The sequence below is a fragment of the Phodopus roborovskii genome, unplaced genomic scaffold, assembly GCF_943737965.1.
Source record: "Phodopus roborovskii unplaced genomic scaffold, PHOROB, whole genome shotgun sequence".
Classification (NCBI taxonomy): domain Eukaryota; kingdom Metazoa; phylum Chordata; class Mammalia; order Rodentia; family Cricetidae; genus Phodopus; species Phodopus roborovskii.
In genome coordinates this window covers 17872696-17898364 of record NW_026126485.1, presented here as the reverse complement: position 1 = coordinate 17898364, position 25669 = coordinate 17872696, and the positions used below count along the sequence as shown (strand labels likewise).

Below are 25669 nucleotides of genomic sequence, written 5' to 3'. Positions count from 1 at the left end.
ATTAGATTGTGTTGGGTAAAGTCGTCAACAGCGAAGATCATTATACAACAAGATGGGGAGGGAGAAAAGTGGGACAGAAAGATCCAGGGGACTTGCAGCTGTAGCTGCAATCCAGTGCCCAGGCCTGAAGCCTGCAGGAGCTAGACACCTCAGCTACAGAGCAGGGGAGCGGGGCCAGGGAAGCGGGGTGCTGGAGACCAACCATGGCATGAAGGACGTCGTTTTAGGACATGTGGGCCACACTGGACCTAATCTCATATGAAGGCAGAGACTTCTGACCCTGGAAAGTGAGTCTAAGAGAAGGCAGAGTGAGCCAGCCCACGGCCGTGGAGTTGGGGTAGGGAGAACCGTGCATAAACCTCAAGGGACAGGACAGAGGAAGAATGGCTGCAGCACAGCAAAGGTCTGGGGCAACTTCCTGAGCACAGAGTAGGACACTAATGCAAGGATGGACAAAAAGCCTTATGTAGTTTGAGATTCAAACACACCACATATGATATATGTTCTCAGGCATATAATAGGTTCTCAGGCAAGGGATCTTCCCTGGGATTTCTGGCAAGCCTTTCTTTTTATTTTTTTATTAACTTATTTAATTATTTCACATCCCGACCACAGCCTCCCTCCTCCTTTTCCTCCTGCTCCTTCCCCCTACTCCCTCCCCCATTCCCTTGTCAGTCCACCCCTCCTCTACATTCACTCAGAAAGGGGCAGGCCTCCCATGGGTGTCAGAATTTTTTTTCAATAAATAAACTCAATACATTCCCCACAACAGCATATTTACTACCAGAAACATATAATTATTTGTCTGCATATAAAGGTTTCAACATTCTAATGTTCTTTCATAAATACTGCCATGTTTTGGTCTTATAACTTCCAAATGATCTGGTTTGTCTATTAAACATTGTGTATCTATACTATTTCATTAAATGTATTGGCAAGGTTGAGGAAATCAAGGAGAAAAGGCCAATTTACCTGTCTAACATGGCTAGGGAATAGGAAAGCTGGGAGTAGCTTCCAGGAGGAATGAGCTCAAATCCAGGCTCCCCCCACCTCCTTCACTGTGTCTCTACTAATCATTGTCTGTAAACACAGAGAAGCATCTTCAGCAGTATGCTGGCAAAAGCTGCCAACCTACTCAGCATGGTAAGGACGATAGCTCCTCATATGTATCTTCTGCCCATTGTCATGGAATAATGCTTTGACTGATTTCATGCTACCAGTGAAATGTCATTGGACTAGGACTCAGAGCTAGGACTCTGATGACAACCCGAGTGAGTCAGCAGGAGCGCTCCCCCATGTTGCTATATTGCAGTTATTATTGCTGAGGTCCATGTCCCAGAACATCCTCAGGATGCAGGCTATTTCAGGTCCATTCTTTGACCTACCTGTCTGAGTCCTCTATTGTTTTCTTGCCCAGTAATACACTTGGATAGAAAAAGGTGGGTATTGAAATGACTTCCAAGGACCCAGACTCCACCTGTCTTTTGAATCTAGAAACAGAAGTAAAGGGAGGCTGAACACTGATATAGTTGAATATCTAAACTTACCAAGCTAATGTAAATACTTAAAAATACCTTCTTTGTATGTGTCCACATAACATATTAGTTTGGATTATCTCACAGTTTGCTACCTGATACCAAAAACATGTAAGTACTATTTCCTAGTCAAAATATTTATAAAGTAATGAAATATACAGAAAAAACAAACAAACAAAAAACCAAAAATCAAAAACAAACAAACAACAAAAGACTAAAATATATGGGCCAGCAAGATCGCTCAGTGGGTAAAGATACTTGTCCCACAAGTCCAGTGATCCAAGTCCCATCTCTGGAGCGCACATAAAAGTGGAAGAGAGAACCAGTTACCACAGAGTTGTTCACTAATCTCTATGCCCAAACTGTGGCATGCATGCCCCCATATCATGAACACAGGAAAATAAATCAAACATTTAAAAACTAAAATGCAAATTGTTAAACAAATTTCTCACAGGATTTTATATATACTGTGAATTTTCTTAAGATAGTCAAAGGCATCTTTTGACAGTCAGGAGGAGAGAGAATAAGCTAGATACAATATGAGAGCAGCTATGAGAAAACAACTTTGTGAGATCACTTTCCGAATGGATACATTTCCATTTAGTCGGAGCCCTGCTCAACAACAGTAGTTTCTGAAGTTAGGCTAAATGGCTAGCTAGATGTGGCCTGACTTGCTTCTACTGCCCACTGAACAGTGTAGATGTTTTAACAATAACTATGGCTTGATGGGAGATGCCATTATGTATATATGTTTCTCATACTGGTTAATGAATAAAGCACTGTTGGCCAATAGGAAAGGAAGATAGGAGGGACTAGGAGACTAGGAGGAAAGAAGAAGTAGGGAGGAGGAGTCAAGATGGAGAGTCTGGAGAGAGCAGTACAGCAGCCGGCTCTCCGAGGGTAAGAAGAGAACACGTGGAAATGCGTAGTTTAACAGCAATGGGTTAATACTTAAGACAGAGCTAGCTGATAAGAAACAAGCAACTGGCCAACAGCATTATATCCAATACAGAGTCTCTGTGTGTTATTTGGGGCTGGTGCGGCGGCGGACAGACCAGCGGCGGGAGGAAAAACCTTACTCCTTACAATGGCTGGCCCTCCTGCCTCTGTCTCCAAGTACCAGGATTATATAGTCTGCTGCTCCACTCACCTTCTACTGTAAACTTAAAAGAATTAATTCTAGTATCTTCTCAAAGAGTGCAAACTACTGGTACAGGAGAAAAGAGTGGGGAGCTACATTTGGCTGGAAACAAAAATAAGTAACAGAGTAATTTTAAAATGAAAATATATAACTTAAAGGCATATATAGGCATTGAGTACAGTAGAGGCAAATAAAGACCTGCATCCACACTCATGGAAAATCTTGGACTGTGGTGATACAATTTCCCTTTACTGATAGAGACAGATTTTGCGGTCCTGGGTGGTGACAATTTTCTAGGATTCTTTGAAACATTTCTGGATTGTTACTTTATGTTATTCCAAAATTGACAGTCACTATTATAAGTGAATAGTCTTCTTCATAGTGATATGTAAGGGAAAACCTTGAAGCAATATGGTTTTGTATAAAATACAGTTATGTTCAGTCCCAATAAAGTTTTATGTATAAATATTAGTGCTTTAAAAATTATCAAGCAGTTCCAAATTTATGGTCAATTCAAATCTAACACACTTCCTCATTACTCTGGAAGGTCTGGACAAGATGCTTCAGCTAAATATTATGAAATCAAACGTGGATTGAAATTTATACATTTACGTTAACTGACATATAACACTGGGAAACAATCGCTTAGACAAATTTTAGGGTTAGAGATTGAACCTAGGACTGCCAACAAGACACAGTGCTTGTCTCATCACTACATGTCTGAAATCACTTATTCTTTAACGTGTTTGTCTGAGGCTATGGAGTTGAGCTGGGGGATGGATGGTTCACAGGGTAAACCTGCCTGCTGTGCAAGCGTGGCCATCTGTTCCAGAACCCACGAAAAGCCAGGCATGGCTGTGGGCATCCCTGTAACCCTGGTGCTGGTGGAGGACAGAGGCAGGAGCATTTCTGGCCTTCCTGGCTGTCAGTCTAGCTCCAGGTACAGCTAAATGCCCTGTGTCAAAAGGAATAAGGCAGAGAGGACAAAGCAGGGTACAGCAATCCTCTCCTGGCCTCTGTACTCGTACACACACACACACACACACACACACACACACACACACACTCACTTTAAAAGTAATTGTTCAAAGTGCCCTCTGTTAACATCAACACTTTTTCAACACTCTGAAACATCTCACATAATTTTCTCATATTCCTCATTTTCAGCTATAAAATACAGCGATTCCTAAAGCCACTGATTTTTACATGTGTATGCTGTGTTTGTGTGTATTCATGTTCCTATGCTTGTGTGTGTTAGTTGGGGCCGATGTTAGTTGTCTTCCTTGGTTTCCCTCCACCTTATGTATTGAGGCAGGATCTCTCTTAATCTTAGAGAACTCACCAGCTCAGCTAGTCTGGCCAGCCAGCTTGCTCAGGGTTTGCATCGTTACCTCCGATGCTGGATTATAAGTGGTTTGTGGGTTACTATGCCCACATGGCTTTTTTTTTTTTTTTTTTTTAACGTGGGATCTGAACTCTGGTCCTCAGCCTTGCAAGGCAAGTGCTTTACCAGTCCATCCATCTCTGCTGGCCCCCACTGATGTTATCTGTGAAACGATATAGCAAATCCCAAGGGTTTGAGTGCATTGTGGATAATGTTTTTCTTTTTTCTTTTCACTCCTGATCTTGACAAGTCCCTGTCCACTTGTTTTTGCCTTATCCACTACTGAGTAAACCAAAACAGAATACATCACTGCTGGCTGCACTCCCATTAGCCAGACCCAGTTCAGTGGCCAGGGTTACCACCCTGGTCATTAGAAAATTGCCAACTCCTTCCTACAGGTCTCTGCATAGCTATCATACCTCCCTTCTTAACTTCATGGATCTATGCTCCAAATAGATTGGAAATTCCAGCAATCCTGCACATTGCCCTTTTGACCTCTGTGTCTTTCCGGAGGATTCTGTGCCAGGCATGAACTTTCTACTCCTGTCTACCCCAGGAAGTCCACTTACACCATAGAGCTGACTTATCCCTGCCTTCCACTATCTGCAGGTGAAGTGTAAGGAAATACAAATTCCAAAAAGAAGTCTGCAGACTCAGGAAAAATTCTGTGCTATACATGTATCTGTGCTAATTCACAGATTTAAAAAAGCCACAGGCTCATTTTTCATGGCTCAGATTCACTAAAGAGAGTAATCAATACACAATAATACTATTGGACAGAAAAGTGCGTAACATAAAAATAAAGAGTGGCTTATGTTGAAGTTTATCAGAAAGTACTTACTTTGTTTTAACCATGTCAACAACATAATTTAAATAATCATCAGTCTGAAAAGAAGAAGAAAAAAAAATTACTGAAATTAAGGATACCTAGTGATCTTATCAATACAGCACTTTTGCTACATGGAATTTGTGTGTGAAATGTCATCGTGATCTAATAACATCTCCGCAGTTATTTTAAAGAACACTCACTTGAATACAGAAGCTACTGCACACTTCTCCATGTGTCAAAGTATGGGACATTAGTACATTAATCACACACATTTAAATGAAACCGCTTAGAATGAGAGTGTCTGACACTCACTCAGCCCAGTAGCACTCCAGGAACAGACATTTGAAGTGCTTCAGCCAACACCAGCCTCACTCCGATTTTACATGAAGTGTGGCTCAGAATTGCTCACTGAGCTGCCAAGGTCACGTGGCAGGAAGCAGAGCAGCTGTTGCTGGAGATGACCACACAGGTGCTGTCTGTGTTCTTGACTAGCCTTCTGTGTCACTGTGTTCAGACACTTGCCTATCTCTTAAGGACAAGTTCTCAGAATTTAAATTTTAAATTGTGATACATGCTGGCAGCTCCTTCCCCCAAAAGTCTGATTCTAATACACAGTTCTATATGGTTTTACTCAAATTTTCAAAATGATGAGTGATTACCAGTATGTGTTGGGATGAAAAAGAGAACGGATGTAGCCATTGGAGAGACCTACACCTGAATCTATTAATTACTGAGCAAGATGTCTTCTTTAAGCTCTCATTCTTTCGTTCATACCCCTCCTCAGAGCTCAGAGGTTCCTTCCCCGCAAGAGGAGGAAAAGGTGTACAAGCCAGAGAGGATGGAGGACAGCAAGGAAACAAGGCCCTCTAAATCAACACGAGCAAAGTTTGCATGAAGTCACGGAGACCGAGGCAGCACGCACAGGGCCTGCATGGGTCTGGACCAGGTCTTCTGCGTGTATCTTACAGCATCCAGTTCAGTGCGTTTACAGAACTCCCTAGTGTGTGAATGTGTGGGTCTCTGACTTTTGTGCCTTCTCTTGGGCTCTTTTCCTTCTGTTGGTTTGACTGGTCCAACTTTAATGTGATAGTTTTTGTTTTATCTTATTATATTTTGTTATTTTTTTTAAATAAACGAATGAACGAATGAAAGAAAACCTAGTGACTAGGGTAAAGGTTAACAGCTGAACTGTCATGTTTACCTGATGGGAAAGGTAAAATCAGTTTTCTCCAATGAAGTGACACTGGGTATGTAAACCACTCCAGACCAGGCCCCATGTTCAGGAGTAATTGACCAGTATATTATGGACTACATATAGTGTGTGTGTGTGTGTGTGTGTGTGTGTGTGTGTATACGTACATATGTGCACATGTGCGTGTGCACATGCTTTTATTTGATGTTATTTATTTTGGGGTGGTGGTGTTTTATTTTGTTTTCTTGGTTTTGGGGGTTATTGTTGTGTTGGGCTTTTTTCATTTTTTTGAAAAAGCAAAAGCAAAAGCATGATGGAAAAGTGGCTGCTGTTGAGGGTTTTGGAGGCTGCAGAGAGGTATAAGGGGACCTTGTTTCTCATACATACATCAGCGACAGAGACAATCACCACAGAGTCCTCCTCTTCTTCTGGTGTCATCCTGGACAGAATGGATGTCAGCGTTTGCTTCAGGTAGGTGTGGTTCCTTCTGTCAATGGTGGTGATTCCCAGTGCGAAAGAAACTGCAGGCGGGGCACAGACATGGAGCAAATGTGCCTCACCATCAGACCACGCTTACCACTGCCAGTGAGTTATTGCGCTTGCTCTTGCCAAAAAGAGCATTTTGAGCCATGCTACCAAAATACTACACAGTGTTACTCTGAGTCCTGGTTTTCATTTTCCGTTGTTTGCAGTACACTGAATATGTGCACTAGATTCCAGAGTATTCTTATGGTGGAGAATTTGGTTGTAGAGAAAAGAAAGTGAAACATTTTCCATTCATTAATACAGCATTTGCTTATCTATCTCAGTACACATCACCCCATAATAGCAGGTTCTCTCATCTTCTTCCTGAAGAGGTGCTGGGGTCCCAAGCTGAAAAGACACTCTGGAAACCATGAATGAAGTAATTTATAAATGGTTTGATGGAATAAATATTTATCTCAAATGTAACAAGTAATGTATCGAGAGTCACAGGCCCCACATAATCTAGACAGGAACTAAGCTTCCATGGGCATTTTGTTCACCCTAGTGTCTGGCTGTATAAGTCCCATAACTGTGGTTTCCTAACTTGTTTATTTATATATATATATATATATATATTTAGGTTAGACTACCTTTATTCTTCATGCCTAATATCTTATAGTTCCTATGTATTTTTACTGTTGCCTTACAACTTCTACTGTAAACTATAGTTTACACACACACACACACACACACACACACACACACACACACACACACACTGCTCTGAAGGCTCTGAAGGGGGATCCTGATGGAGTTAGAGATATTTTCAATTTGAGCTCAAAACCCCTTTCAGTGTCTCTCAGCCTCCATTTCCTGGTCTAAGGTAAGGTAGATGGTAATCAGCCTCACTGCACTGGGTTCTGGGGACTAAGCAGAGTAAGAAAAACACATGCTTAGTTTGGGAAACACAGTAAGAATTTAGTAGATGTTAAACGATGCTTGGAAGCACCACTATCTCCACACTCCAGGCGTGGGCAATGTCAGGAGCGTACGATGCTCACTTATTTCTGAGGAACTAGCTTGTCCAGGGACTGGCAATCCTTTTCTTCGAAGGGTCAGACAGCACAGACTTTTGACTGTTGTGACACACTGTCTCTGTTGCAGCTACTCAACTCTGCCAATGTAGTGCAAGAGCAGACATACATGAACATGGCCATATGTAGCACCTGGCAGCCCAGGAGACTGACCCCAGGTGACCCTCTCACTGGAACAAAAGAGACTTGTGTCAGACATTCTAAGATTTGGCCCTGTGTCTCTGCTTCTAGCTGCATGACTGTGTTTCGGTCTGTTATATATGATGAGCCTGAACTCAAAGCTGAGCTTAAATGGGCCCTCTTCTACATGGGGTAGTGATGCATGGCTGTAACCCCAGTGCTCAGGAGGTAGAAACAAAGGCATTATGAGTTCATAGTCAGCCTGGGTTACATAGTGAGACCCTATCTAAAAAGAAAAGACCTGAAACCACAAATAAATTAATAACCATCCTCTTTTCCATCTTTTGCTGATATTGGTCATAAGAAGGTGGGAAGAATATGAGGATCACCAGGTAACAACAGGCTTTTCCACGCAAGGAAAACCCTTTGCCTGGCATTAGTAGATGCTTTATGTGTACTGGACATATGTCATACAGGCTTCATATATGCTGGACATATGTCATACAGGCTTCATGCGTGCTGGACATATGTCATACAGGCTTCAAGTGTACTGGATATATGTCAATTACTTTTCCAAGCATCTGAAATGAAATTGAACTTAAATTCAAGTTATTAAATAGAATGGTTATTTTCTTCAAAATTTATACCTAATGGCTAGAAGTCTACATATTACTTACTATCTTGAAACTTCAAACCCAAAAACTTGACCATGAAATTTCTTGACATATTAATTGAAGGAAGGGGAAGGTGGGAACTGCTGAGAAGGGGGAGGATGGACAGGGGACAAATATGACCAGATAGAGGTGATAAGCGCACATGCATACACACGTACACACACAATGACACACATATGCACACACACATATCTCACGATGAAACCCATGATTTTGTGTGCTAACTGAAAATTTAAGATATAGATCCCCCCAAAGATAAAAATACTTGAACTTTTCCCCAGTTCTAACTGTTCTTACCGCCTGCTTTCCCTCTGCCAGTGGCTACATCGGGGTAAATTTTTCCTGTTGTCTTTAGATGAGGAAGGAAGAACCTTAAGTCTTCAAATCTGTTAGGAAGTATTTCGTTCTCATTCAGTGAGCTCGCTTCCCTCTCAGCTGGGAGAGAAAGAAAGGAGGCCCCTAAGTTCACAGCAATATGCTTTACATTTTTATTTGTGAGGCACAAGTGGGGGATGGCACACCCTGGCAGGCATGTGTGTGAGGTGCCTGCTGGGACCTTAAGGTGGATATGGTCCCCAAGCTGGAGTCACGGCTCCTGAGGCAGGTGTTGGGGACAGAGCTCTGGTTCTCTGGGAGGACAAACAGCACATGAACTACTGAGTTAGCTCTCCAGCCCGATACAACTTTCTTTTTTTTAAGTTTGTGTGAATTCATCCACAAACTTAGTGCTCAAGGAAACATGTGCAAATAACTGTTATCATGATTCTATATGTCACAGTTCAGTGGTTATTGATGAGTATCTATTTTTAAGCCAGTGTTTAATTTCAGCCCTGCACTGTGAGCTGTACCAGAAACCAGCAGAACTGCCAGTCCTGGATGGAGGAGCATGGAAAGGTAAAGAAGTGTTGGGACTGGTGCTCCTGCTACTTTGATTGATGACAACCTCATTAAAATTTGTAACTTCATAATTTTTTTTGTAGCCCCTTAACATCCAGCAACTCTATTCACATCATTCCTAAATGATTCCTTCTACAGTTTTGAAAAAGATACACAGAGTAGGGCTCACATTGATTGATAGCCCCAGTGTAGTAGAGATGGTAAGGGAACACTGGGATGGCCCTCCGGCACAGGGTGATGAAGGCGAAGAGGCGCGAGGGATGATGCCGGGGATAAGGGATGCTTCTACTGAGTTGCTCATGGAGATGGTAGAACTCAGAAAACGTGGGGGTTGCTGCCATGGTGTCTTGCCCGAGTGCTGTGCTGCGTATCTCTCAATAAAACACTGCGCTAACTGGACTGTTTGCTGGGGGGGGGGCGAGTAACCTAGAATCAGAAGCACCTACATCTAAGTCTCCAAGTTTATATAAACAGATGACAAACCATTCACAAAGGTAAAAGCAACACGCACCTACATTTTCTGATGTGCTAGCCGCCTGGGTAATTTCATACTTCATTTGATTCATGACTTGCACTAGATTTTGATGATAATTTTCACTTTCGTTTTTTAATCGTAGCATATTTTCCTTAAGCCCCAAAATATGGTTTCTGCAATTATTCAGCTCACTGCCTGCAAAGGAAACAGAAATATCTAGTTTATGCATATAGTGGGCAAAATGAAGTCTCCCAATAACAAAGGATTGTATGTAGCACTATACATGAGGTTTGTACATGTATGGTACTCTATATAGGTTTATACATATATGACATTATATGTATGGGGCTGTAAGTGAATATATATCATAATACACATATAGCATATATAAATGGCTAAAAGAAGAAAATGTTATAAAACAGTCATGTGTGGGAAATGATATCAATGATAATTTTTCTCTTTTACTTTGTATTCTATGTTTTCTAAATTTTCCTTATTATGTGACATTCAGTTTGTAATTATAGAGAAAACTCATTGATCTTCTTGTAAATGGATGCTTCAGAATTTATCTGTGGGAAAGTAAACAGAGAGCCGAGAATGTAGCTGAGTGGGGCTTGCCTAGCATGCACTGGGCTCTGGATCCCAGGCCCAGCATTGCCAGAGCAAACAAACATCTAAAGAGAAGTCTGGCACTTGGGAAATCTCCAGAGATCCACAAGGATGACCCCAACTAAGAATCTAAGCAATAGTGGAGAGGCTACCTTAAATGCCCTTCACCTTAAATGCCATCCTAGAGCTTTCATCCAGTAGCTGACAGAAGCAGAAGCAGATACCCACAGCTAAACATGGGCTGAACTCCTGGAATCCAGTTGCAGAGAGAGAGGAGTGATGAGCAAAGGGGTCAAGACCATGCAGGGGAATCCCACAGAGACAGCTGACCTGGGCAAGCTCATGGACCCCAGTCTGACAGCTGGGGAACCTGCATAGGACCAAACTAGGCCCCCTGAACATGGGTGTCAGCTAGGAGGCCTGGGCAGTCTATAGGACCTCTGGCAGTGGAACCAGTATTTATCCTACCTAGTGCACAAAGGGACTTTGGGAGCCCATTCCCATGGAGGGGTACTCTCTCAGCCTAGATACAAGGAGGAAGACCTAGGCCCTACCCCAAATGACTTGGCAGATGTTGATGATCCCTTATGGAAGGCCTCACTCTCCTTGGGGAGTGAATGGGGGATGGGATGGGGGGATGTAGGGGTGCATGGGACAGATGGGAAGGAGAGGGAACTGGGATTGATATGTAAAATAAGATTGTTTGTAATTTAAATAAAATTCATTAGAAAGAAAGGAAGGAAGGAAGGAAGGAAGGAAGGAAGGAAGGAAGATAGATTTGAGGATGTTCAATTTTGGCAGGCATAGAAGCCGGTTAAGGAGACTGAGGTGGCTTAGCTATGGAGGAGGGAAACATTCCAGGCACCATGTGAGGAGGGTGCCTCATGTTGACTAAATATCTTATTTAAGGTGACGATTGCCTTGATGAAACACCATGACCAGAGTAACTTATTTGGCTTGTGTTTCCACATTGCTGTTCATCATCAAAGGAAGTCAGCACAGGAACTCAAACAGGACAGGAACCTGGAGGCAGGAGCTGATGCAGAGACCATGAAGGGGTGCTGCTCACTGGCTTGCTGCCCATGGCTTGCTCAGCCTGCTTTCCTCTACCAGCCCAGGAATGACTCCACCCACAGTGGGCTGGGCCCTCCCCCATCAATAACTAATCAAGAGGATTCTCTGCAGCCAAATCTTATGCAGGCATTTTCCTAACTGAGGTTCCCTTCTCTCAAAGGACTTTCGCTTGTGTCTAGTTGACATAAAACTGTTCAGTACACTAAGAGTCAGTCAGGTGTTGACAGGTGGACTGGAGTGGGCCCTGGCTCTCTGTGAGGAGATGAAGGTGAACACCGTGCTGTGGATTCAGAAAACAACAGAAGGGGAAATATGACAGGAAGGATGGACAGCCCTCTCTGGGAAGTTTTCCTTGAGAGAAAGTTTTAGAAGCTATTGTGTATTTGTGTGTGTGTGTGTGTGAGAGAGAGACTTTTTTTTTACTTTTCTTTAAGAAGAGAAAACCAGCCTTCGTGTGCTGATGGATATGACTCAGGAAAGATGGGGCAAGTGATGAAGCATGTGAAAATAGACAAGAAGCATCCGAGTGAAGAGGTTGCTTCCAACAGGTGCGGCTTTTGCACAGGACAAAGCATAGGCGAGACAGGCACTTATGGGATTTAGGCTTTCTGTTAGGGATTGGGCATTTAGAAGCTTTTTTTTTTTTTTTCTTCTTTCCTGAGACAAGGTTTCTCTGTGTAACAGCTCTCTGACTGTCCTGGAACTCACTGTGTAGACCAGGCTGACCTCAAACTCACAGAGATCCACCTGCCTCTGCCTCCCGAGTGCTGGGATTACAGGTGTGCACCACCACCGCCCAGCTAGAAGCTCTCTTTTTAATGTTTGTGTTTCCCAGTGAAATAGCAAGCCTGCCGTAGTCTGAGAATGAGGTCCTGGAGGCTAGAAGAGATGAAGGAAAAAATAAATAATTTTCTAAACTGAAAGAAAGGTGACAAGTGACATGATCTTAAAGAAACAATGGCTGTGCTATCGTGCTTTAATTATCAACTGGATACACCCTAAAGCTGTCTGAGAGAGGAATGGCCTAGATCAGATGGACCTGTGGGCAGATCTTCAGAAAATTATTTTTATTACTGATTGATGCAGGAGAAGCCCTGCTCACTGTGTGCAGAATCATTACCTGGCTGGGTAAGAAAGCCAGGTGAGAAAGGGTCAGGGACTGGCCCAGCATCCTGCACGATCCCTGCTGCACTCCCTTGGCTGGGAGGCTGCATGGGATAGGAAGTCCTACCTGACTTTTCTCTTTTTTCAGTAATAGACTATTATAACCCAAAACTGAAACAAAGCCATTCCTCTTCCAAGTTGCTTTTGGCAAGAGTGCTTTATCACAGCAACAGAGAGCAAACTAGGACAAGGTCTTAAAGCTGAGGCATCTTTATAGCGGTTCTTTCCATCGTTTCCAGTCACCAGGTACAGGTTCTGGGAAAGGAAGAAATGGATGTCATTGAGGCAGGGATTCGATATGAGCAGGCATGTGCTCTTTCTAGACCCCACACTTAAAGACGGGTACCAAGATTTTCCCTTCTTCCTTGTATCTGTCCCTCTGTTGTGAGCATGGCTGACCCACACTGGGTCATGCGGGTGAAGATGGTACCCTGGAGTAAGAGGGTATCGATTGGGAAGGAATGCAAAGCCACTGGTTAAATCATCTCATGTAAGCCATCATTCTACATCCTTCTCAACATTAACACGTCCACATGCATCCAGGCTGAATGAGCTTCCAACCACAGCTTTCTTGTTACCATTGTTAGATGTTAGTCGGGAGTGATTCACAGCTGAAAAAAATCTTACAGACATACAGAAGAACAAATATTAATTGAAATTCTGCTTTAAAAAATCTCAGAATGCAGAGGCAAGGGGATCTTTGTGACATGAGTCCAGCTAGCCTGAACTACATAGTGAGTTCCGGGTCAGTCAGGGCTATGCTCCGAGGCCTTGTCTCAAACATCCACCACAGAGTGCTTAATACCTTACATTATATGCTCCAAGCATTTGCCTTCTTCTTTCTCATTTTGCCACATAAGTATCAGGTAAGTACAGGGAAGTAATTCACTGAGTGGTTTGCTTTATATCAGAAAATGTGAATTTCTGTGATAAACAATTCCCTCTTCTTTCTTTCTTCCCTTCCTTCCTTCCTTCCTTCCTTCCTTCCTTCCTTCCTTCCTTCCTTTCTTTCTTTCTTTTTTTCTTTCAGCCAACATGATGGCTTAGCAAACAGAGAGTTCTCTAGAATATAAGCTTAAGAACAAGATATTTGGGGTGTGGGTTTATTAAATTCCAGGTATCTGAAACAGTGACTTCCCTCTCTCACACAGATGCATGAATGAAGCAAATGGAGTTACCACATAAGAAGGGATTTTAGTGATTCTTGGTATGAATTGTGTTTTAGTCAAAAGAAATGAACCACCCATGTTCATTTCATGAATACTGTCTGAGGTGTGGCCTCAGTGTACACTGTGTGTGATCAGGGTCCCCTGCATAATTCTTTGCCAAATGAACATGTGTTAGAGTTGCTACATTGTGGGTGATGCAATCTTCCTGAGACAGTCCCCTAAAGACCAATTTGGTACACATGAAAAGAATGTTCTCTGGAGAGCACTCCTCATAGAAACAGAAGTGTTCACAGACACAACTGACAGTTGGCCCTGCCTCTTGCATGACCTCTGTGATGAGTCGAGGTACTCAGCTATAGTAAGAAGCTCGTAGTACTAACCCATTCACTCAGGCAGTGAGTAGGAATAGTGTGACACAGAATTAATGTGGGAAACCTGAGTTTAATAGTAATTATAGACGTTGGCCTTCTGAGCATCACTGTGGAGCTGTGGGGGGAAAAACCCAGTTTATATGTAGAATGAACCAAAGTGACTTTTATTTTTGATGCAGATTCTCTCTACATAGCCCTGGCTATTCTAGAACTCCACAGTCTAGGCTGACCTTGAACCTCTAACCCACAGAGATCTGCCTGCCTCTGTCTTCCGAGTGCTTGGATTAAAGCCATGCACCACTGTGCCTGGATGGTGACTTCTATCTACTAAAAGCAAGCAAATAAACAAAAACACCAAGGGGCTGGCAGGAAAGAACACTTGCCACAAAGCCTGAGTTCAATCCATGGCAGAAGAAGAGAGCTGAACCCTGAAAGTTTTTTCTGACCTCCACGCCTGCACCATGCCTCCCCAATAAATAGATGAATGCAAAATAATTAATATAAGGTCCCAGAGCTGAACTACAGCTCAGTGGTAGATTCCTTACCTAGAACAAATGCTGCAAAAAATATTTAAAAATGTAAAAAGCTACATTTTTTTTGTAGGATATGGTCCTAAGTATCATTGATTCTCACAGAGCTATGAATTGCTCTCAGATTTTTTTAAAAGGATAAAACTAAGTGTGGGTGCATACAGTGAGTACCCAGGATGTTGTGGGATATTTGTACACTGTGTGAAGATGAAGTGCTGTGATTGGTGTAATAGAAAGTTGACTGGCCTGTCGGGGACCATTACCAACCTCAGGTATCTGAGATAGAAAATTACTCTCTCCTAAGAAATAAACAGGATGTTCAGCAGAACATTCCAAAGTACAAGCTTGTAGTTTCACAGCCAGCTGAAGACACAGCTCAGGGCTATCTCTTCTGCTGCAATTTACAGCCAATTACAGATTAGCTAAACAACTTAGGGCATTCCTTCTACTGACCTTCTCACCCTGGCTACATGCCAGTGCCCATGCCCTAGCTACGTGCAAACCCTGCTCACATCCTGCCCACGGTCCTATATAAGCCTCCCCTGAGAAAATAAAGTTTGTCAGCTTGATCAGGACATTGTCTTGCTGTCCATTCTTTGTATCCCTCACCCCCATTTTCTTCTAGGTGTTCTCGGGTTCGTCGTTGACTGCCCCACAGGTCGGGGCAATGGCCAATGACTAGATAGGAGGTATAGGCGGGACTTCTGGGCAGAGAGAGAACTCTGGGAAGAAGAAAGATAGAGTTGCCAGCCAGATATGGGCAGAATACAGGAGGTACAAGATGGAAGAGAGGTAATGCCATGAGACAAAGTAGATGAATATAAATTGGCTAATTAAATTATAAGAGCTAGTTGAGGCAAGCTTAAGCTAATGGCCAAGTTTTCATAATTAATAATAAGTTTCCATGTCATTTGTGAGCTGGTGGCCCAAAGAAAAATCCGACTGCATCAGAAGGTGAGGCAGGAGGGCTGTGGGATTCAGGCCAGCCTGGGCTACCTAGCAGACAGTCTCAAAAAGGGGAAAGGGACCAAAGGAATCCACAACCATATGCTTAAATTTCCTCATAACTGCATTTTAAAAGAGAAAAAAGAAATAAGTAAAAGTAATTTTACATGTTATTTAATTTTGAAGATAACCAGTGGGATATTTTTCTTTTTTCAGTGAGGTCTAAGCTGTGTGTGTGTGTGTGTGTGTGTGTGTGTGTGAGAGAGAGAGAGAGAGAGAGAGAGAGAGAGAGAGAGAGAGAGAGAGACACTTTTCCCTCACAGCATCATTATTCAGATGCTGAAGATGGGTAATGAACAGAAACACTTCCACAGCCAAACAGGAAAGCTTGGCAGAGAGATGGTACACACTACTCAGACGGTAAGTGTAAACCGAAACTACTTAAGGTTAAGGGACAAGTGTGGCCTCAGTCTCACAGGTCATATTTTATGGCCACAGGACTGCAGTGTCAGGCAGCGTGAGCCTCCGTCATCAATTGTGTACTCATTGGAGTAGATGTCTCTGGGACCTTCCACCCCAGGCTCACTGAGTTAGAAAGGGCATTTAGTAAGACTCCCAGCCCATGGTCACCTTAGGACCTGGGAAGACTGGTCACTGGCCCCTGCCATAATTTTACCTTTATTATCACAGATGCTTTAGTGCCTTGGGTTGTGCTATTTACCTCTGGATTTGGCCCTCAAGTCCAGTTCACCAGTCTTCCAGAGGACCCCAGAGGGTTACTGAGTAAACCTAAACTGTCTGTCTTGGTTTACAAGGTCCAACACAATGTAGCTATGACCTGACTCCACCTGATGTCACTCACCCATGTAATGACAAAAGGCACTGGATACAGGTGGTACCTTGTGCCACTTATGGGACAAAGTACAGGAAAATAACCCTGGACAAGTTTATTTTCTACTCTAAGTTGGCAATCTTTTTTTTTTAATTAAATTATTTATTTTACAACCCAACCACAGTTTCCCCTCCCTCCTCTCCTCCTGTCCCCTCCCTCTTAACCTTCCCTTTATCCACTCCTCTATTTCCCTTCAGAAAGGGACAGGCCTCCCATGGGTATCAACAAAGCATGGCATATCAAGTTACAGTAAGATGACACACCTCCCTTTGTATTAAAGCTGGGCAAGGCAATCCAGTTTGAGGACTAGGGTCTCAAAAGCCAGCCAAAGTGTTAGGGACAGACTTGCTGTTAGGAGACCACAAATAGACCAAACTACACAACTATCACTTAGATGTAGAGGGTCTAGGTTGGTCCCTTGCAGGCTCCATAGTTGTTGTTTCTGTGGGTTCCCTTGTGATGTCTTTGACCTTTCTGGCTCCTACAATCCTTCTCCCCTTTCTTCGGCAGGATTCCCCAAGCTCAGCCTAATGTTTGGCTCTGGGTTTCTGCATCTGTTTCCACCAATCACTGGATGAAGGCTCTTAATGACAAATGGGGTAGTCACTAATCTGACCACAGGAGATGGTCATCAGTTCAGGCTACCTATCCACTACTGCTAGGAGTCTTAGCTGGGGTCACCTTGTAGATTCGTGGGAATTTCCCTTACATCGGGTTTCTTTCTGACCCTGAAATGCCTGTCCCCTCCAGTCATCTCTTTCCATACTCTCCCCCTTTATCCATCCCCACCCACTATTTCCCCTTCCCAGGGAGATCCAAGCATCCCCGTTTGGGCCTTTTACTTTACAGCTAATATCCACTTATGAGTACATATCATGTTTGTCTTTCTGGGTCTGTGTTACCTCACTCAGGATGATTTTTTTCTAGTTCCACCCATTTGCCTTCAAATTTCCTGTCATAGCCTTTGGCAACTGAGTAATACTCCATTGTATAAATGTACCAAATCTTCTGTTGAGGGGCATCTAGGTTGTTTGCAGTTTCTGGCCATTACCAACAAAGTTGCTATGAACATAGTTGAGCAAGCGTTCTTGTGGTGTGGTTGAGCATCCTTTGCATATATGCCTAAGAGTGGTATGGTATAGATGGGTCTTGAGGTAGATTGATTTCTGATTTTTTGAGAAACTGCTATATTAGTCAGTGTTCTCTAGAGTCACAAAGCTCTCTCTCTCTCTCTCTCTCTCTCTCTGTGTGTGTGTGTGTGTGTGTGTGTGTGTGTTTCTCCCCCAGTAAGCAAGCTCCAATGCCAGGGAAGGAAAGGATGTGCTGACGAGGCAAGGGCAGACATGTGGAAAGAACCAACCCTCCCTTCTTCCATTGTCCTGATACAGGCTTCCAGCAGAAGGTGTGGCCCAGATTAAAGGGGCACCTTCCAGCCTCAAGGTCTGGACCAAAGGCATAATGTCTTCCAGCCTCAAGATCCAGATCACATGTGTGCCCTTTGTTTCTGAATTATAGTTCATTCCAGATACAGTCAAGTTGATATCCAGCACTAACCATCACGACTGCCATATTGATTTCCACAGCGGCTGTACAAGTTTCATTCCCACCAGCAGTGGGGGAGTGTTCCCCTTTCTCCAAATCCTCTCCAGCATAAGCTGTCATTGATGTTTCTGATCTTGTCCATTCTGACAGATATAAGATGGTATCTCAAGAGTCGTTTTGATTTGCATTTTCCTGATGGCTAAGGATGTTGAACACTTCTTTAAGCATTTCTCTGCCATTTGATATTCTTCTGTTGAGAATTCTGTCTAGGTCTGTACCTTATTTTTTAATTAGATTACTTTTGATGTATAGTTTCTTGAGTTCTTTATGTATTTTGGAGACCAGCCCTCTGTCAGATGTGGGGTTGATGAAGATTTTTTTCCCATTCTGAGGGCTGGCCTATTGATAGTGTTCTTTGCCTTAAAGAAACTTTTAAGTTTCAGGAGGTCCCATTTATTAATTGTTGCTCTCAGTGTCTGTGCTCCTGGTGTTCTACTCAGGAAGTGGTCTCCTGTGCCAGTGCATTCAAGGCCATCTCCCACTTTCTCTTCTATCAGGTTCAGTGTAACTGGATTTATGTTGAGCTTTTGATCTGCTTGGATTTGAATTTTGTGCAGGATGATAGATGTGGACCTATTTACATTCTTGTATAAGCTGACAGTTACACCTAAGCTGGCAATCTTAGTCAACTGATTATATTTGTTAAAATGGAGTCATCCCCAAACACCTGAGGACCAGGGAGGGAGAGATAATAAACTCTGGGAAGGGGGCCGGGAATCCAGGTAGGAAGGATTTTAGAGCTCTCTCTCTCTCTCTCTCTCTCTCTCTCTCTCTCTCTCTCTCTCTCTCTCTCTCTCTCACACACACACACACACACACACACACACACACACACACGGTGTGGGGGAGGGAGAGGGAGAGACAGAGAGACATTAGCCTGTGAGAACAGAAATTACCATATACCGTTGGCCCTGATGTGCCCAGGCCTTGGTGGAACCAGGGTGGAGCAGCTGGGAAGACGAGCAAGCGAGTCACGGTGCTTCAGTCACGGTGCTTCATCAAAGAGCCTGAATGAATTGTTTCCCAGGGGAAAGATAGCATAGTGTTTAAGAGTCTTTGTTCTTCTTCTAGAAACTCAGTTTTGATTTCCAGCACCTACATCAGATGGCTTACAGCCGCTTAGAGCTTCAGCTCCAAGGGATCAGACACCTTTTACTGGCCTTCTCAGGAGCCTACACACATGTTATACATGTACTAAGACACACAGATAAATAAAAAGTCTTTAAGAAATCAAAATACTCTGCAATGGAGGCGGTTCCACAGCTGCTGGAGTTTCCCGAGTTTATTAGACATTTCTGCTCCATGTTCTTGCTAATATTAATGCAGCTCTATCAGCTTCCCCTTGCCTCAGGTTGGGGGGTGTATGTTCTTCTAAAGTCCTTCCGGCATTCCTGTCTTTTAAAGGTGCTTCTTGTGAACATCATGAAGTTGTTTCACATCCACTCAGGAAGTATTTCAGCTTCAATTTGGAGCTTCAATTCACTATAATTGCTGGTTCAGTTTCATGCATGCTATTTTACTATGTTGTTAGTGTTAGTCTACAGACTTCAACATGAACCCTTGACTTATAGCATCTAGTACAAATTCTTATATTTTCACTACCCTAGTGCTAAAATTGAGTACAACTTATCTTCATTCCCCCTTTACCTTCCTGTGAAATGGTCATCCCACACTGTTGTCCTGCAAATATTATATATTTTAAATTCCAGATGGCATTCCCATGACGGTCTTGAGTACTCTCCCACTTGGACATGGGGGTTCTTCTCCCCAGATGGGCTCCATGGTGGCAATAACAATGAATAAGTTTCTCATATTTCCAGGAATTCAGATGTTGCTGGGACTTAATGTTCTTTCCTGTTTGTGTAAGTATGTAGGGGGATCCTCCCCTTCAAAGAGAGCCTTGGAGAGATATAAAAGGGTGCTTTAGGGTCAGTCTTTTCTCCCCCAATTCAGCCTGAGGTATATTTCTCTGAAAACTGCAAACCATTGGGCCAAATGGAGAGGAACAGGGATGGAGACATCTGCAAAGCAATTTGCCAGGCAGACAAGCTGAAGGGGCATGGATCTCCAGGTAGCTGTGACTGGAGACAATATTGCAGGGTCACCATAGGCATGCATCTGCTTGGTGAAGATTCCTAGCTCTGATGGGCTAAGGCAGAAAAACAGCTCATGGAGACCATAGGCCACATCAAGGGATGAGTGGAGACCCCAGCAAGACCCAAAAGCAGCCACAACTGAATATGGGCCACAGAAGTATCATCCAGAGAAACCAAACTACCTGAGACCCCAACCCTCCCCCACCCAAGCCCTCCCAGGGCTTATCAGGCAGGGAAGGAGCAGAAAGTTGCAGGTGGTATTTGTCAAAGGCGGCACAGTGGTGCCTCCCCATCAGAGTCTTCTGCAATGTGACCTCTTCCTCCAGGCATCAAGTGGCTGGGGACCAGTCTGTGCATCTACCCTGTGGCACCTCCACAAGGACAACACGGCTGGAGCCTGGTACTGTCTTTTCCTGTCCCAGCCAACATCTGAGCTCATGCAGAGAGTCCTATGCTTTAGCTATAGATGTTGTTGCTGTTATCCCCGTAATCAGTGTGGGAACTCCATGGATAGGGGTAATTTCTGTCACGGCCATTGTCGTTGATCTAATGTTTACGGCAGAACACTTGCCGACTCATTCACTCATTTACCCAATCATTCTTTTCAAAAACTATTGGGTGCTTGCTCTGTGCCATACACATTTTTTCCCTGAAGACTGGGTTCACATCAGGGGACAAAACTATTGAGGTTAACTAAGGATCAGGATAAACAAATAGGCCGAATAGATGTTTATTCAGGGAGAAATAACTTACAACCTAGACAGATGAACACCAGCAAGTTCCACCGGATACTCTCCTGTCCCAGTCCCACCAGCAAGAGAGCTTTTTGCGGCTCTTCCTCAACCTCCTTCCACAGGTCACTTCCGCCCATGGCTCCACCCCCAATGGGCGTGGTCAGTGCCACAGAAGGACTATCTCACTACACAAAACAGACAAGAACAGACAAACATCTTCATCTTCACTGATTTTAAAATCTCTTCAAACAAATTAATTAATACCACTAACTTACAGAAAAACAAAAAGGCTATCTACCCATAAAATTAGTTGTTATTTATTTTCTGCGCCTATGTAACCCTGGCTGGCCTCGAACTCATAGAGGCCTGCTTCTGCCTCCCGAGTGCTGGAATCAAATGGCAGCTAATTTTTAAAGGGAGAAAAGACTAGGTACTAGATCTGGCAGTCTCCCTGTACGTGTTTGCAAATTCTCACCGATAATATATAAACCTATTGGGAAAAGAGGAAAGGTTCTGGCGCTCTTGGGATGTCTGGAAGAAGGAAGATCAGGAGAGGACAGGAGAGGAGCCTCTTTGGAGGGACTGCCAGCATGAGGCTAGAAGGGGATCCATCAGCCAGTATCCCACAGTGGCTCCGAAGTTCCGTTACAGCCCAACCGTCAGGGGACATGGGATTGTGCGCTCCACGGAGTGAGTGAGTGTGTGTGTGTGTGTGAGAGAGAGAGAGAGAGAGAGAGAGAGAGAGAGAGAGAGAGAGAGAGAGAGGGTGCGGAAGGGACAGGGGACCGCCAAGGTGTCCCTCCTCTCCCTTCCTTCGGTCTTATAGCCGCGATATCGGGGTAGGGCTCCCGAGTGAAACAGGATGGGGGCCGATCGTCCCTGTCACCTTCCCGTCCCTGGGCTTACTGGTTTGGTTTATCCTGGAGATGCAAAAACAGGAAAAGCAAAAGAGCAGGACCGCAACGGAGGCGAAGAGCAAGTTCACGTTCTTGGCCTTCATCGCGCTGGCGTCACCGCGGGTGGAGGCGACCGGCGTCGCAGCAGGCTGGGGGCTGCACCCCGAGGCTGGCCAAGCAAGGCGCCTGCGTCCCAGACACCCGCGCCTGCGCCCTGACCCACCTGGGCAGTCGATGGGTCCCTGGGCCCTTTGCCTGGTTAGATCGCGGTCCCTTCTTCAGTGCACTTTATAACCCTCTGGATATGGCTGAGGGGTGGTTAAGCATGAGAAACTGTGAGCGAGCCCAGGGCTGCCTGGCCCTGGCTAGATTTTTTTTTCCCCCTTAGAGTATTCACCAGTATTTCACCAAGGCACAGCCGCTGGGCCCCTTCATCTCCTTCATCCGTGTTTCTGACTTAGCCTTTTTCACTCTGAACTCTCTTGGAGACTCGCGGGCAGTGTTGTGTGATAAGCAATTTCTTTTCTGCAAGCGAACTCTGGTTTCTGGCCCCTTTGAGAGCTTAAAGAGATTTTGATAGCCCCCTGCTTGAGAATGTCGTCCTGAATGCTAATGGGAGTTGTGATTAGCGAGATCCTGAGATGAAGATAAACACTTCACCTTTCTGCTTTTCCAGCCCCTCTGTTTCCCAGGCGTTTGCTAAGCGCTCTTGGCAGCCACAGGGTAAGCAAACCCTGCCAGGTCACGCACAAACTTGCCAGACCATAAAGCCATGGAGAACACCCATACCACAGAGAGCTGAGAAAAGGAAGACATTCGCAGAAGCACATCACAACAGCTTCTTGTGCTCATTGGAGCATCAACTAATCTGTTTTTGCGTTGTTTCTGCTCGGATGTCTCACCTCAGTGTGTCCAAGCATCTCCCTTGAGAGCTCTGTATCTACAGAGCTCTGTCAGTTTTATCAATGGCATTAGACTAATCGGACTCACTGATTTTACACCCCACCATCTATAAAATGTCTACAATCCTTAGAAACTTCTTTCTAGACACGTGTTTCTGTTGTTGTCGCCACGTTGTGGTGGTGACATTCAAACTGGTCCCACTATAGCATCCACTCTGCGGCCCACACTTCTTCCACTAACAGACGGGTGTTCCGCCCATCATGCCTGTTTGAGTAGCTCCTCTCTTCCGTGGTGATAAAGCTCAGGCAGGCTCTTCAACTGGTAACCAACCAGAAAATGAGTATTGCTGTAAATGCAACACAAGAGAGGTATCAAACTGCCAGCCTCCAGTTTTCTGTCAGTTACTTTTTAAGCACAAATATTCAGATTACCACCAGATGGCAGCATTATGTGTCAACCAAACCAAACAACAAAAACCCACAAAAAACAAAAACAACCAAAAAAGCAAAGCAAAACAAAAAACCAAACCAAACCAAAATAAAAAGGTAACAGAAAATTCCCAAACCCTTTGAATATGCTGGAATCCCTGGGTACTGATACACACTTGGATCACTGTTCTTATATATTTTCATAGCTTGTTAAACAGACTCTTGGTGTGTTTTCTTTCCATTGGCAGAGCCCTTGAAAGGAGTGTGTTTTATTGTTAACAGACTAACTGTGGAGGTCCAAAATTAGTTTTAGGTTCATGGTATTTAGCCAAAGTTAAATAGACAGGGATGGGCTCTGACTCCTAGTTAGATGACCAACCAGCTGGCTAGTCTTCCTTGTCACTACAACTATCAAATCCTTCCAAAGGGCTAATCACCACAACACCTTCATCAACATGATAAACACAGTCAATTTTTATAGTAACCGTGTTTAGATACAGTCTTGATAGCTGTGATGAAATCAAAGAGAACAGATATCCTTGGGGAAAAGTCATAAACACACATTTGTATAGCCAACCTTGCTAGACTTTATCAGGGAGTTAGAGTTAGTCTGATTTATCACTCAGATACAGCCCATTAATTTTGCTGGACTGCCTGTTCAGCTTACAACAGTCATTTTCTTAAAACCACGATAGTCAAGAGTTATTTGTAAGAGCTGCTGTCTTTCCTGGGCTACCTAGGGTCACAGAAAACACAGAGTTGGGGATTTGTGCTTTCCATTTTTTGATAAGGAAAGGTGAGATCTCCAGTGTTCTCCAGGAGTTTGGTGCTACCTGGCATTCACTATAAGGGACCACTGGGCTTTCATTTTGACACTCTCCTTGAAACTACATGAAGGGCAGGCACTTCTCTGTCTCATTTGACTTCAAGATGTTATGACAAGGACCTTAGCCATGCTCATTTTAATTTTGCAACCGGTAAAATCAAAAGCTAGATTTTTAAAATATTTCTTTCTTGACATTGTCATAGTGATTTGGTGCTAGCATTGTATCTTTTTCATATCCTAAACTTCTATCTTTATACCTTAATGTTGCACTTTTCCTGTCTTTCTGGGATGTGAGCATATTTTCCACCATTATTATGGTCTACTCAATAACTGCAAAACATTTCCTACCATCCTTCCCACCTCAACACCCTTGGACTCTCCACACAAGTCAAATGATCATTTCTTCTTGTCTTGGTTACTTTACACATTACATTGACAAAAAACTGGCCAGAAAAACATAAAAGACAAAGGTTTGTTCTGGCTTATAGTTCCAAGGGGAGAAAGACCATCTTGGTGGAGAAGGCAGGGCGGCAAGAACATGACTCTGGGCTTTGTCATCCTGCAGGTTCAGTGATCTGCTAGAGCTGTGTGCTTTCAGGAGCTATAACAGCTGTACTGAGAGTTTGAAGGTCTTCACTTGAATAGTAAAATCCTACATGCCAATGTGTCCAAACTAGTTTTTATTTTGTTAAAGCTGTTAATCCTAGAGTGACAATAGAGTACTCTTTGCTGTCTGCCTACTCCATTCTTGGAGGAGGGCTAGACAAGAACTTGATTGGGGACAGGAGGGAGATGGTCTCCACCAAAAATATTTCACTCCTGTTGGGCCAAAGATGGTGGTTTATGTGTCTTTCACTAGTTTATATTCTACAAGTTGTGGTAAAGTGTGTACTGATCATGTAACTCCTTGAGTTAACAAGGAGATGACTGGAACACAGAGAAGACATTGGCTTGGATGTTTCTGGAAGTATAAGGTACAGATAATGGTTGCTTCTGAGCAAATGAAATGGGATCAGGAATCTTGGTTGGGTGGGAGGATTCTATTTATTTATTTATTTATTTATTTATTTATTTATCTATTGAGACAGATCTTATGTTGCCAGGCTGGCCTTGATCTCCCAATCTCCTGCCTATATTGCCCTCTGGCTGGTATTACAAGGCATGCACTACCATGCCCAGACCTCTAGACCCTATTATTGTTCACAAGGGTCAGCCTTCCTACTGAAGCTGTCCCAGCATACTCCCTCACTTCATCCAGTAAAGCATCTTACTTTGCTGACTCCGCTGTATGTAACTCCTCCCCCTAACTCCTAATCCCCTTTATCTAATCCTCCTAATAGTTTTGTTAAGCAGCTTCACCTGATAGTACACTATGTTTTTGCCGGTTGGTTGGTATGTAGTCCCTTGTAGAAGACAGCCTGGCATAGTTTACTAGCTAATCAACCGTATGTTTTGAGGTTTTAAAAAAAATGTGCACACACTATTCCTCCAGTAGAAACAATAATTAAGAAATGAACGTTTAATGAGCTGATCATTCAATGTTCATTTTTAGAATAAAAAGTTCAAACTTCATAACTTCGCATTGCACACATAGACCATGCAAATTCCTTTGCGTCATCAATAA

At 43.6% G+C, this 25669-nt stretch overlaps 1 protein-coding gene across 1 annotated transcript in view; it reads right to left on the bottom strand.

Moving 5' to 3' along the window:
• Window positions 1-22081, bottom strand: part of Mgat4d (MGAT4 family member D) — a 33883-nt gene extending 11802 nt beyond the window's left edge. The window contains exons 1-6 of the mRNA XM_051194915.1: window positions 21899-22081; window positions 9843-10001; window positions 8732-8869; window positions 6469-6602; window positions 4902-4945; window positions 1386-1490 (exon numbers count right to left, since the gene is read on the bottom strand). Coding sequence (XP_051050872.1) covers window positions 1386-1490; window positions 4902-4945; window positions 6469-6602; window positions 8732-8869; window positions 9843-10001; window positions 21899-21992 — 674 coding nt within the window. The 5' untranslated portion in view covers window positions 21993-22081. The remainder of the gene's footprint in view (window positions 1-1385; window positions 1491-4901; window positions 4946-6468; window positions 6603-8731; window positions 8870-9842; window positions 10002-21898) is intronic.
• Window positions 22082-25669: the final 3588 nt, after the last annotated feature.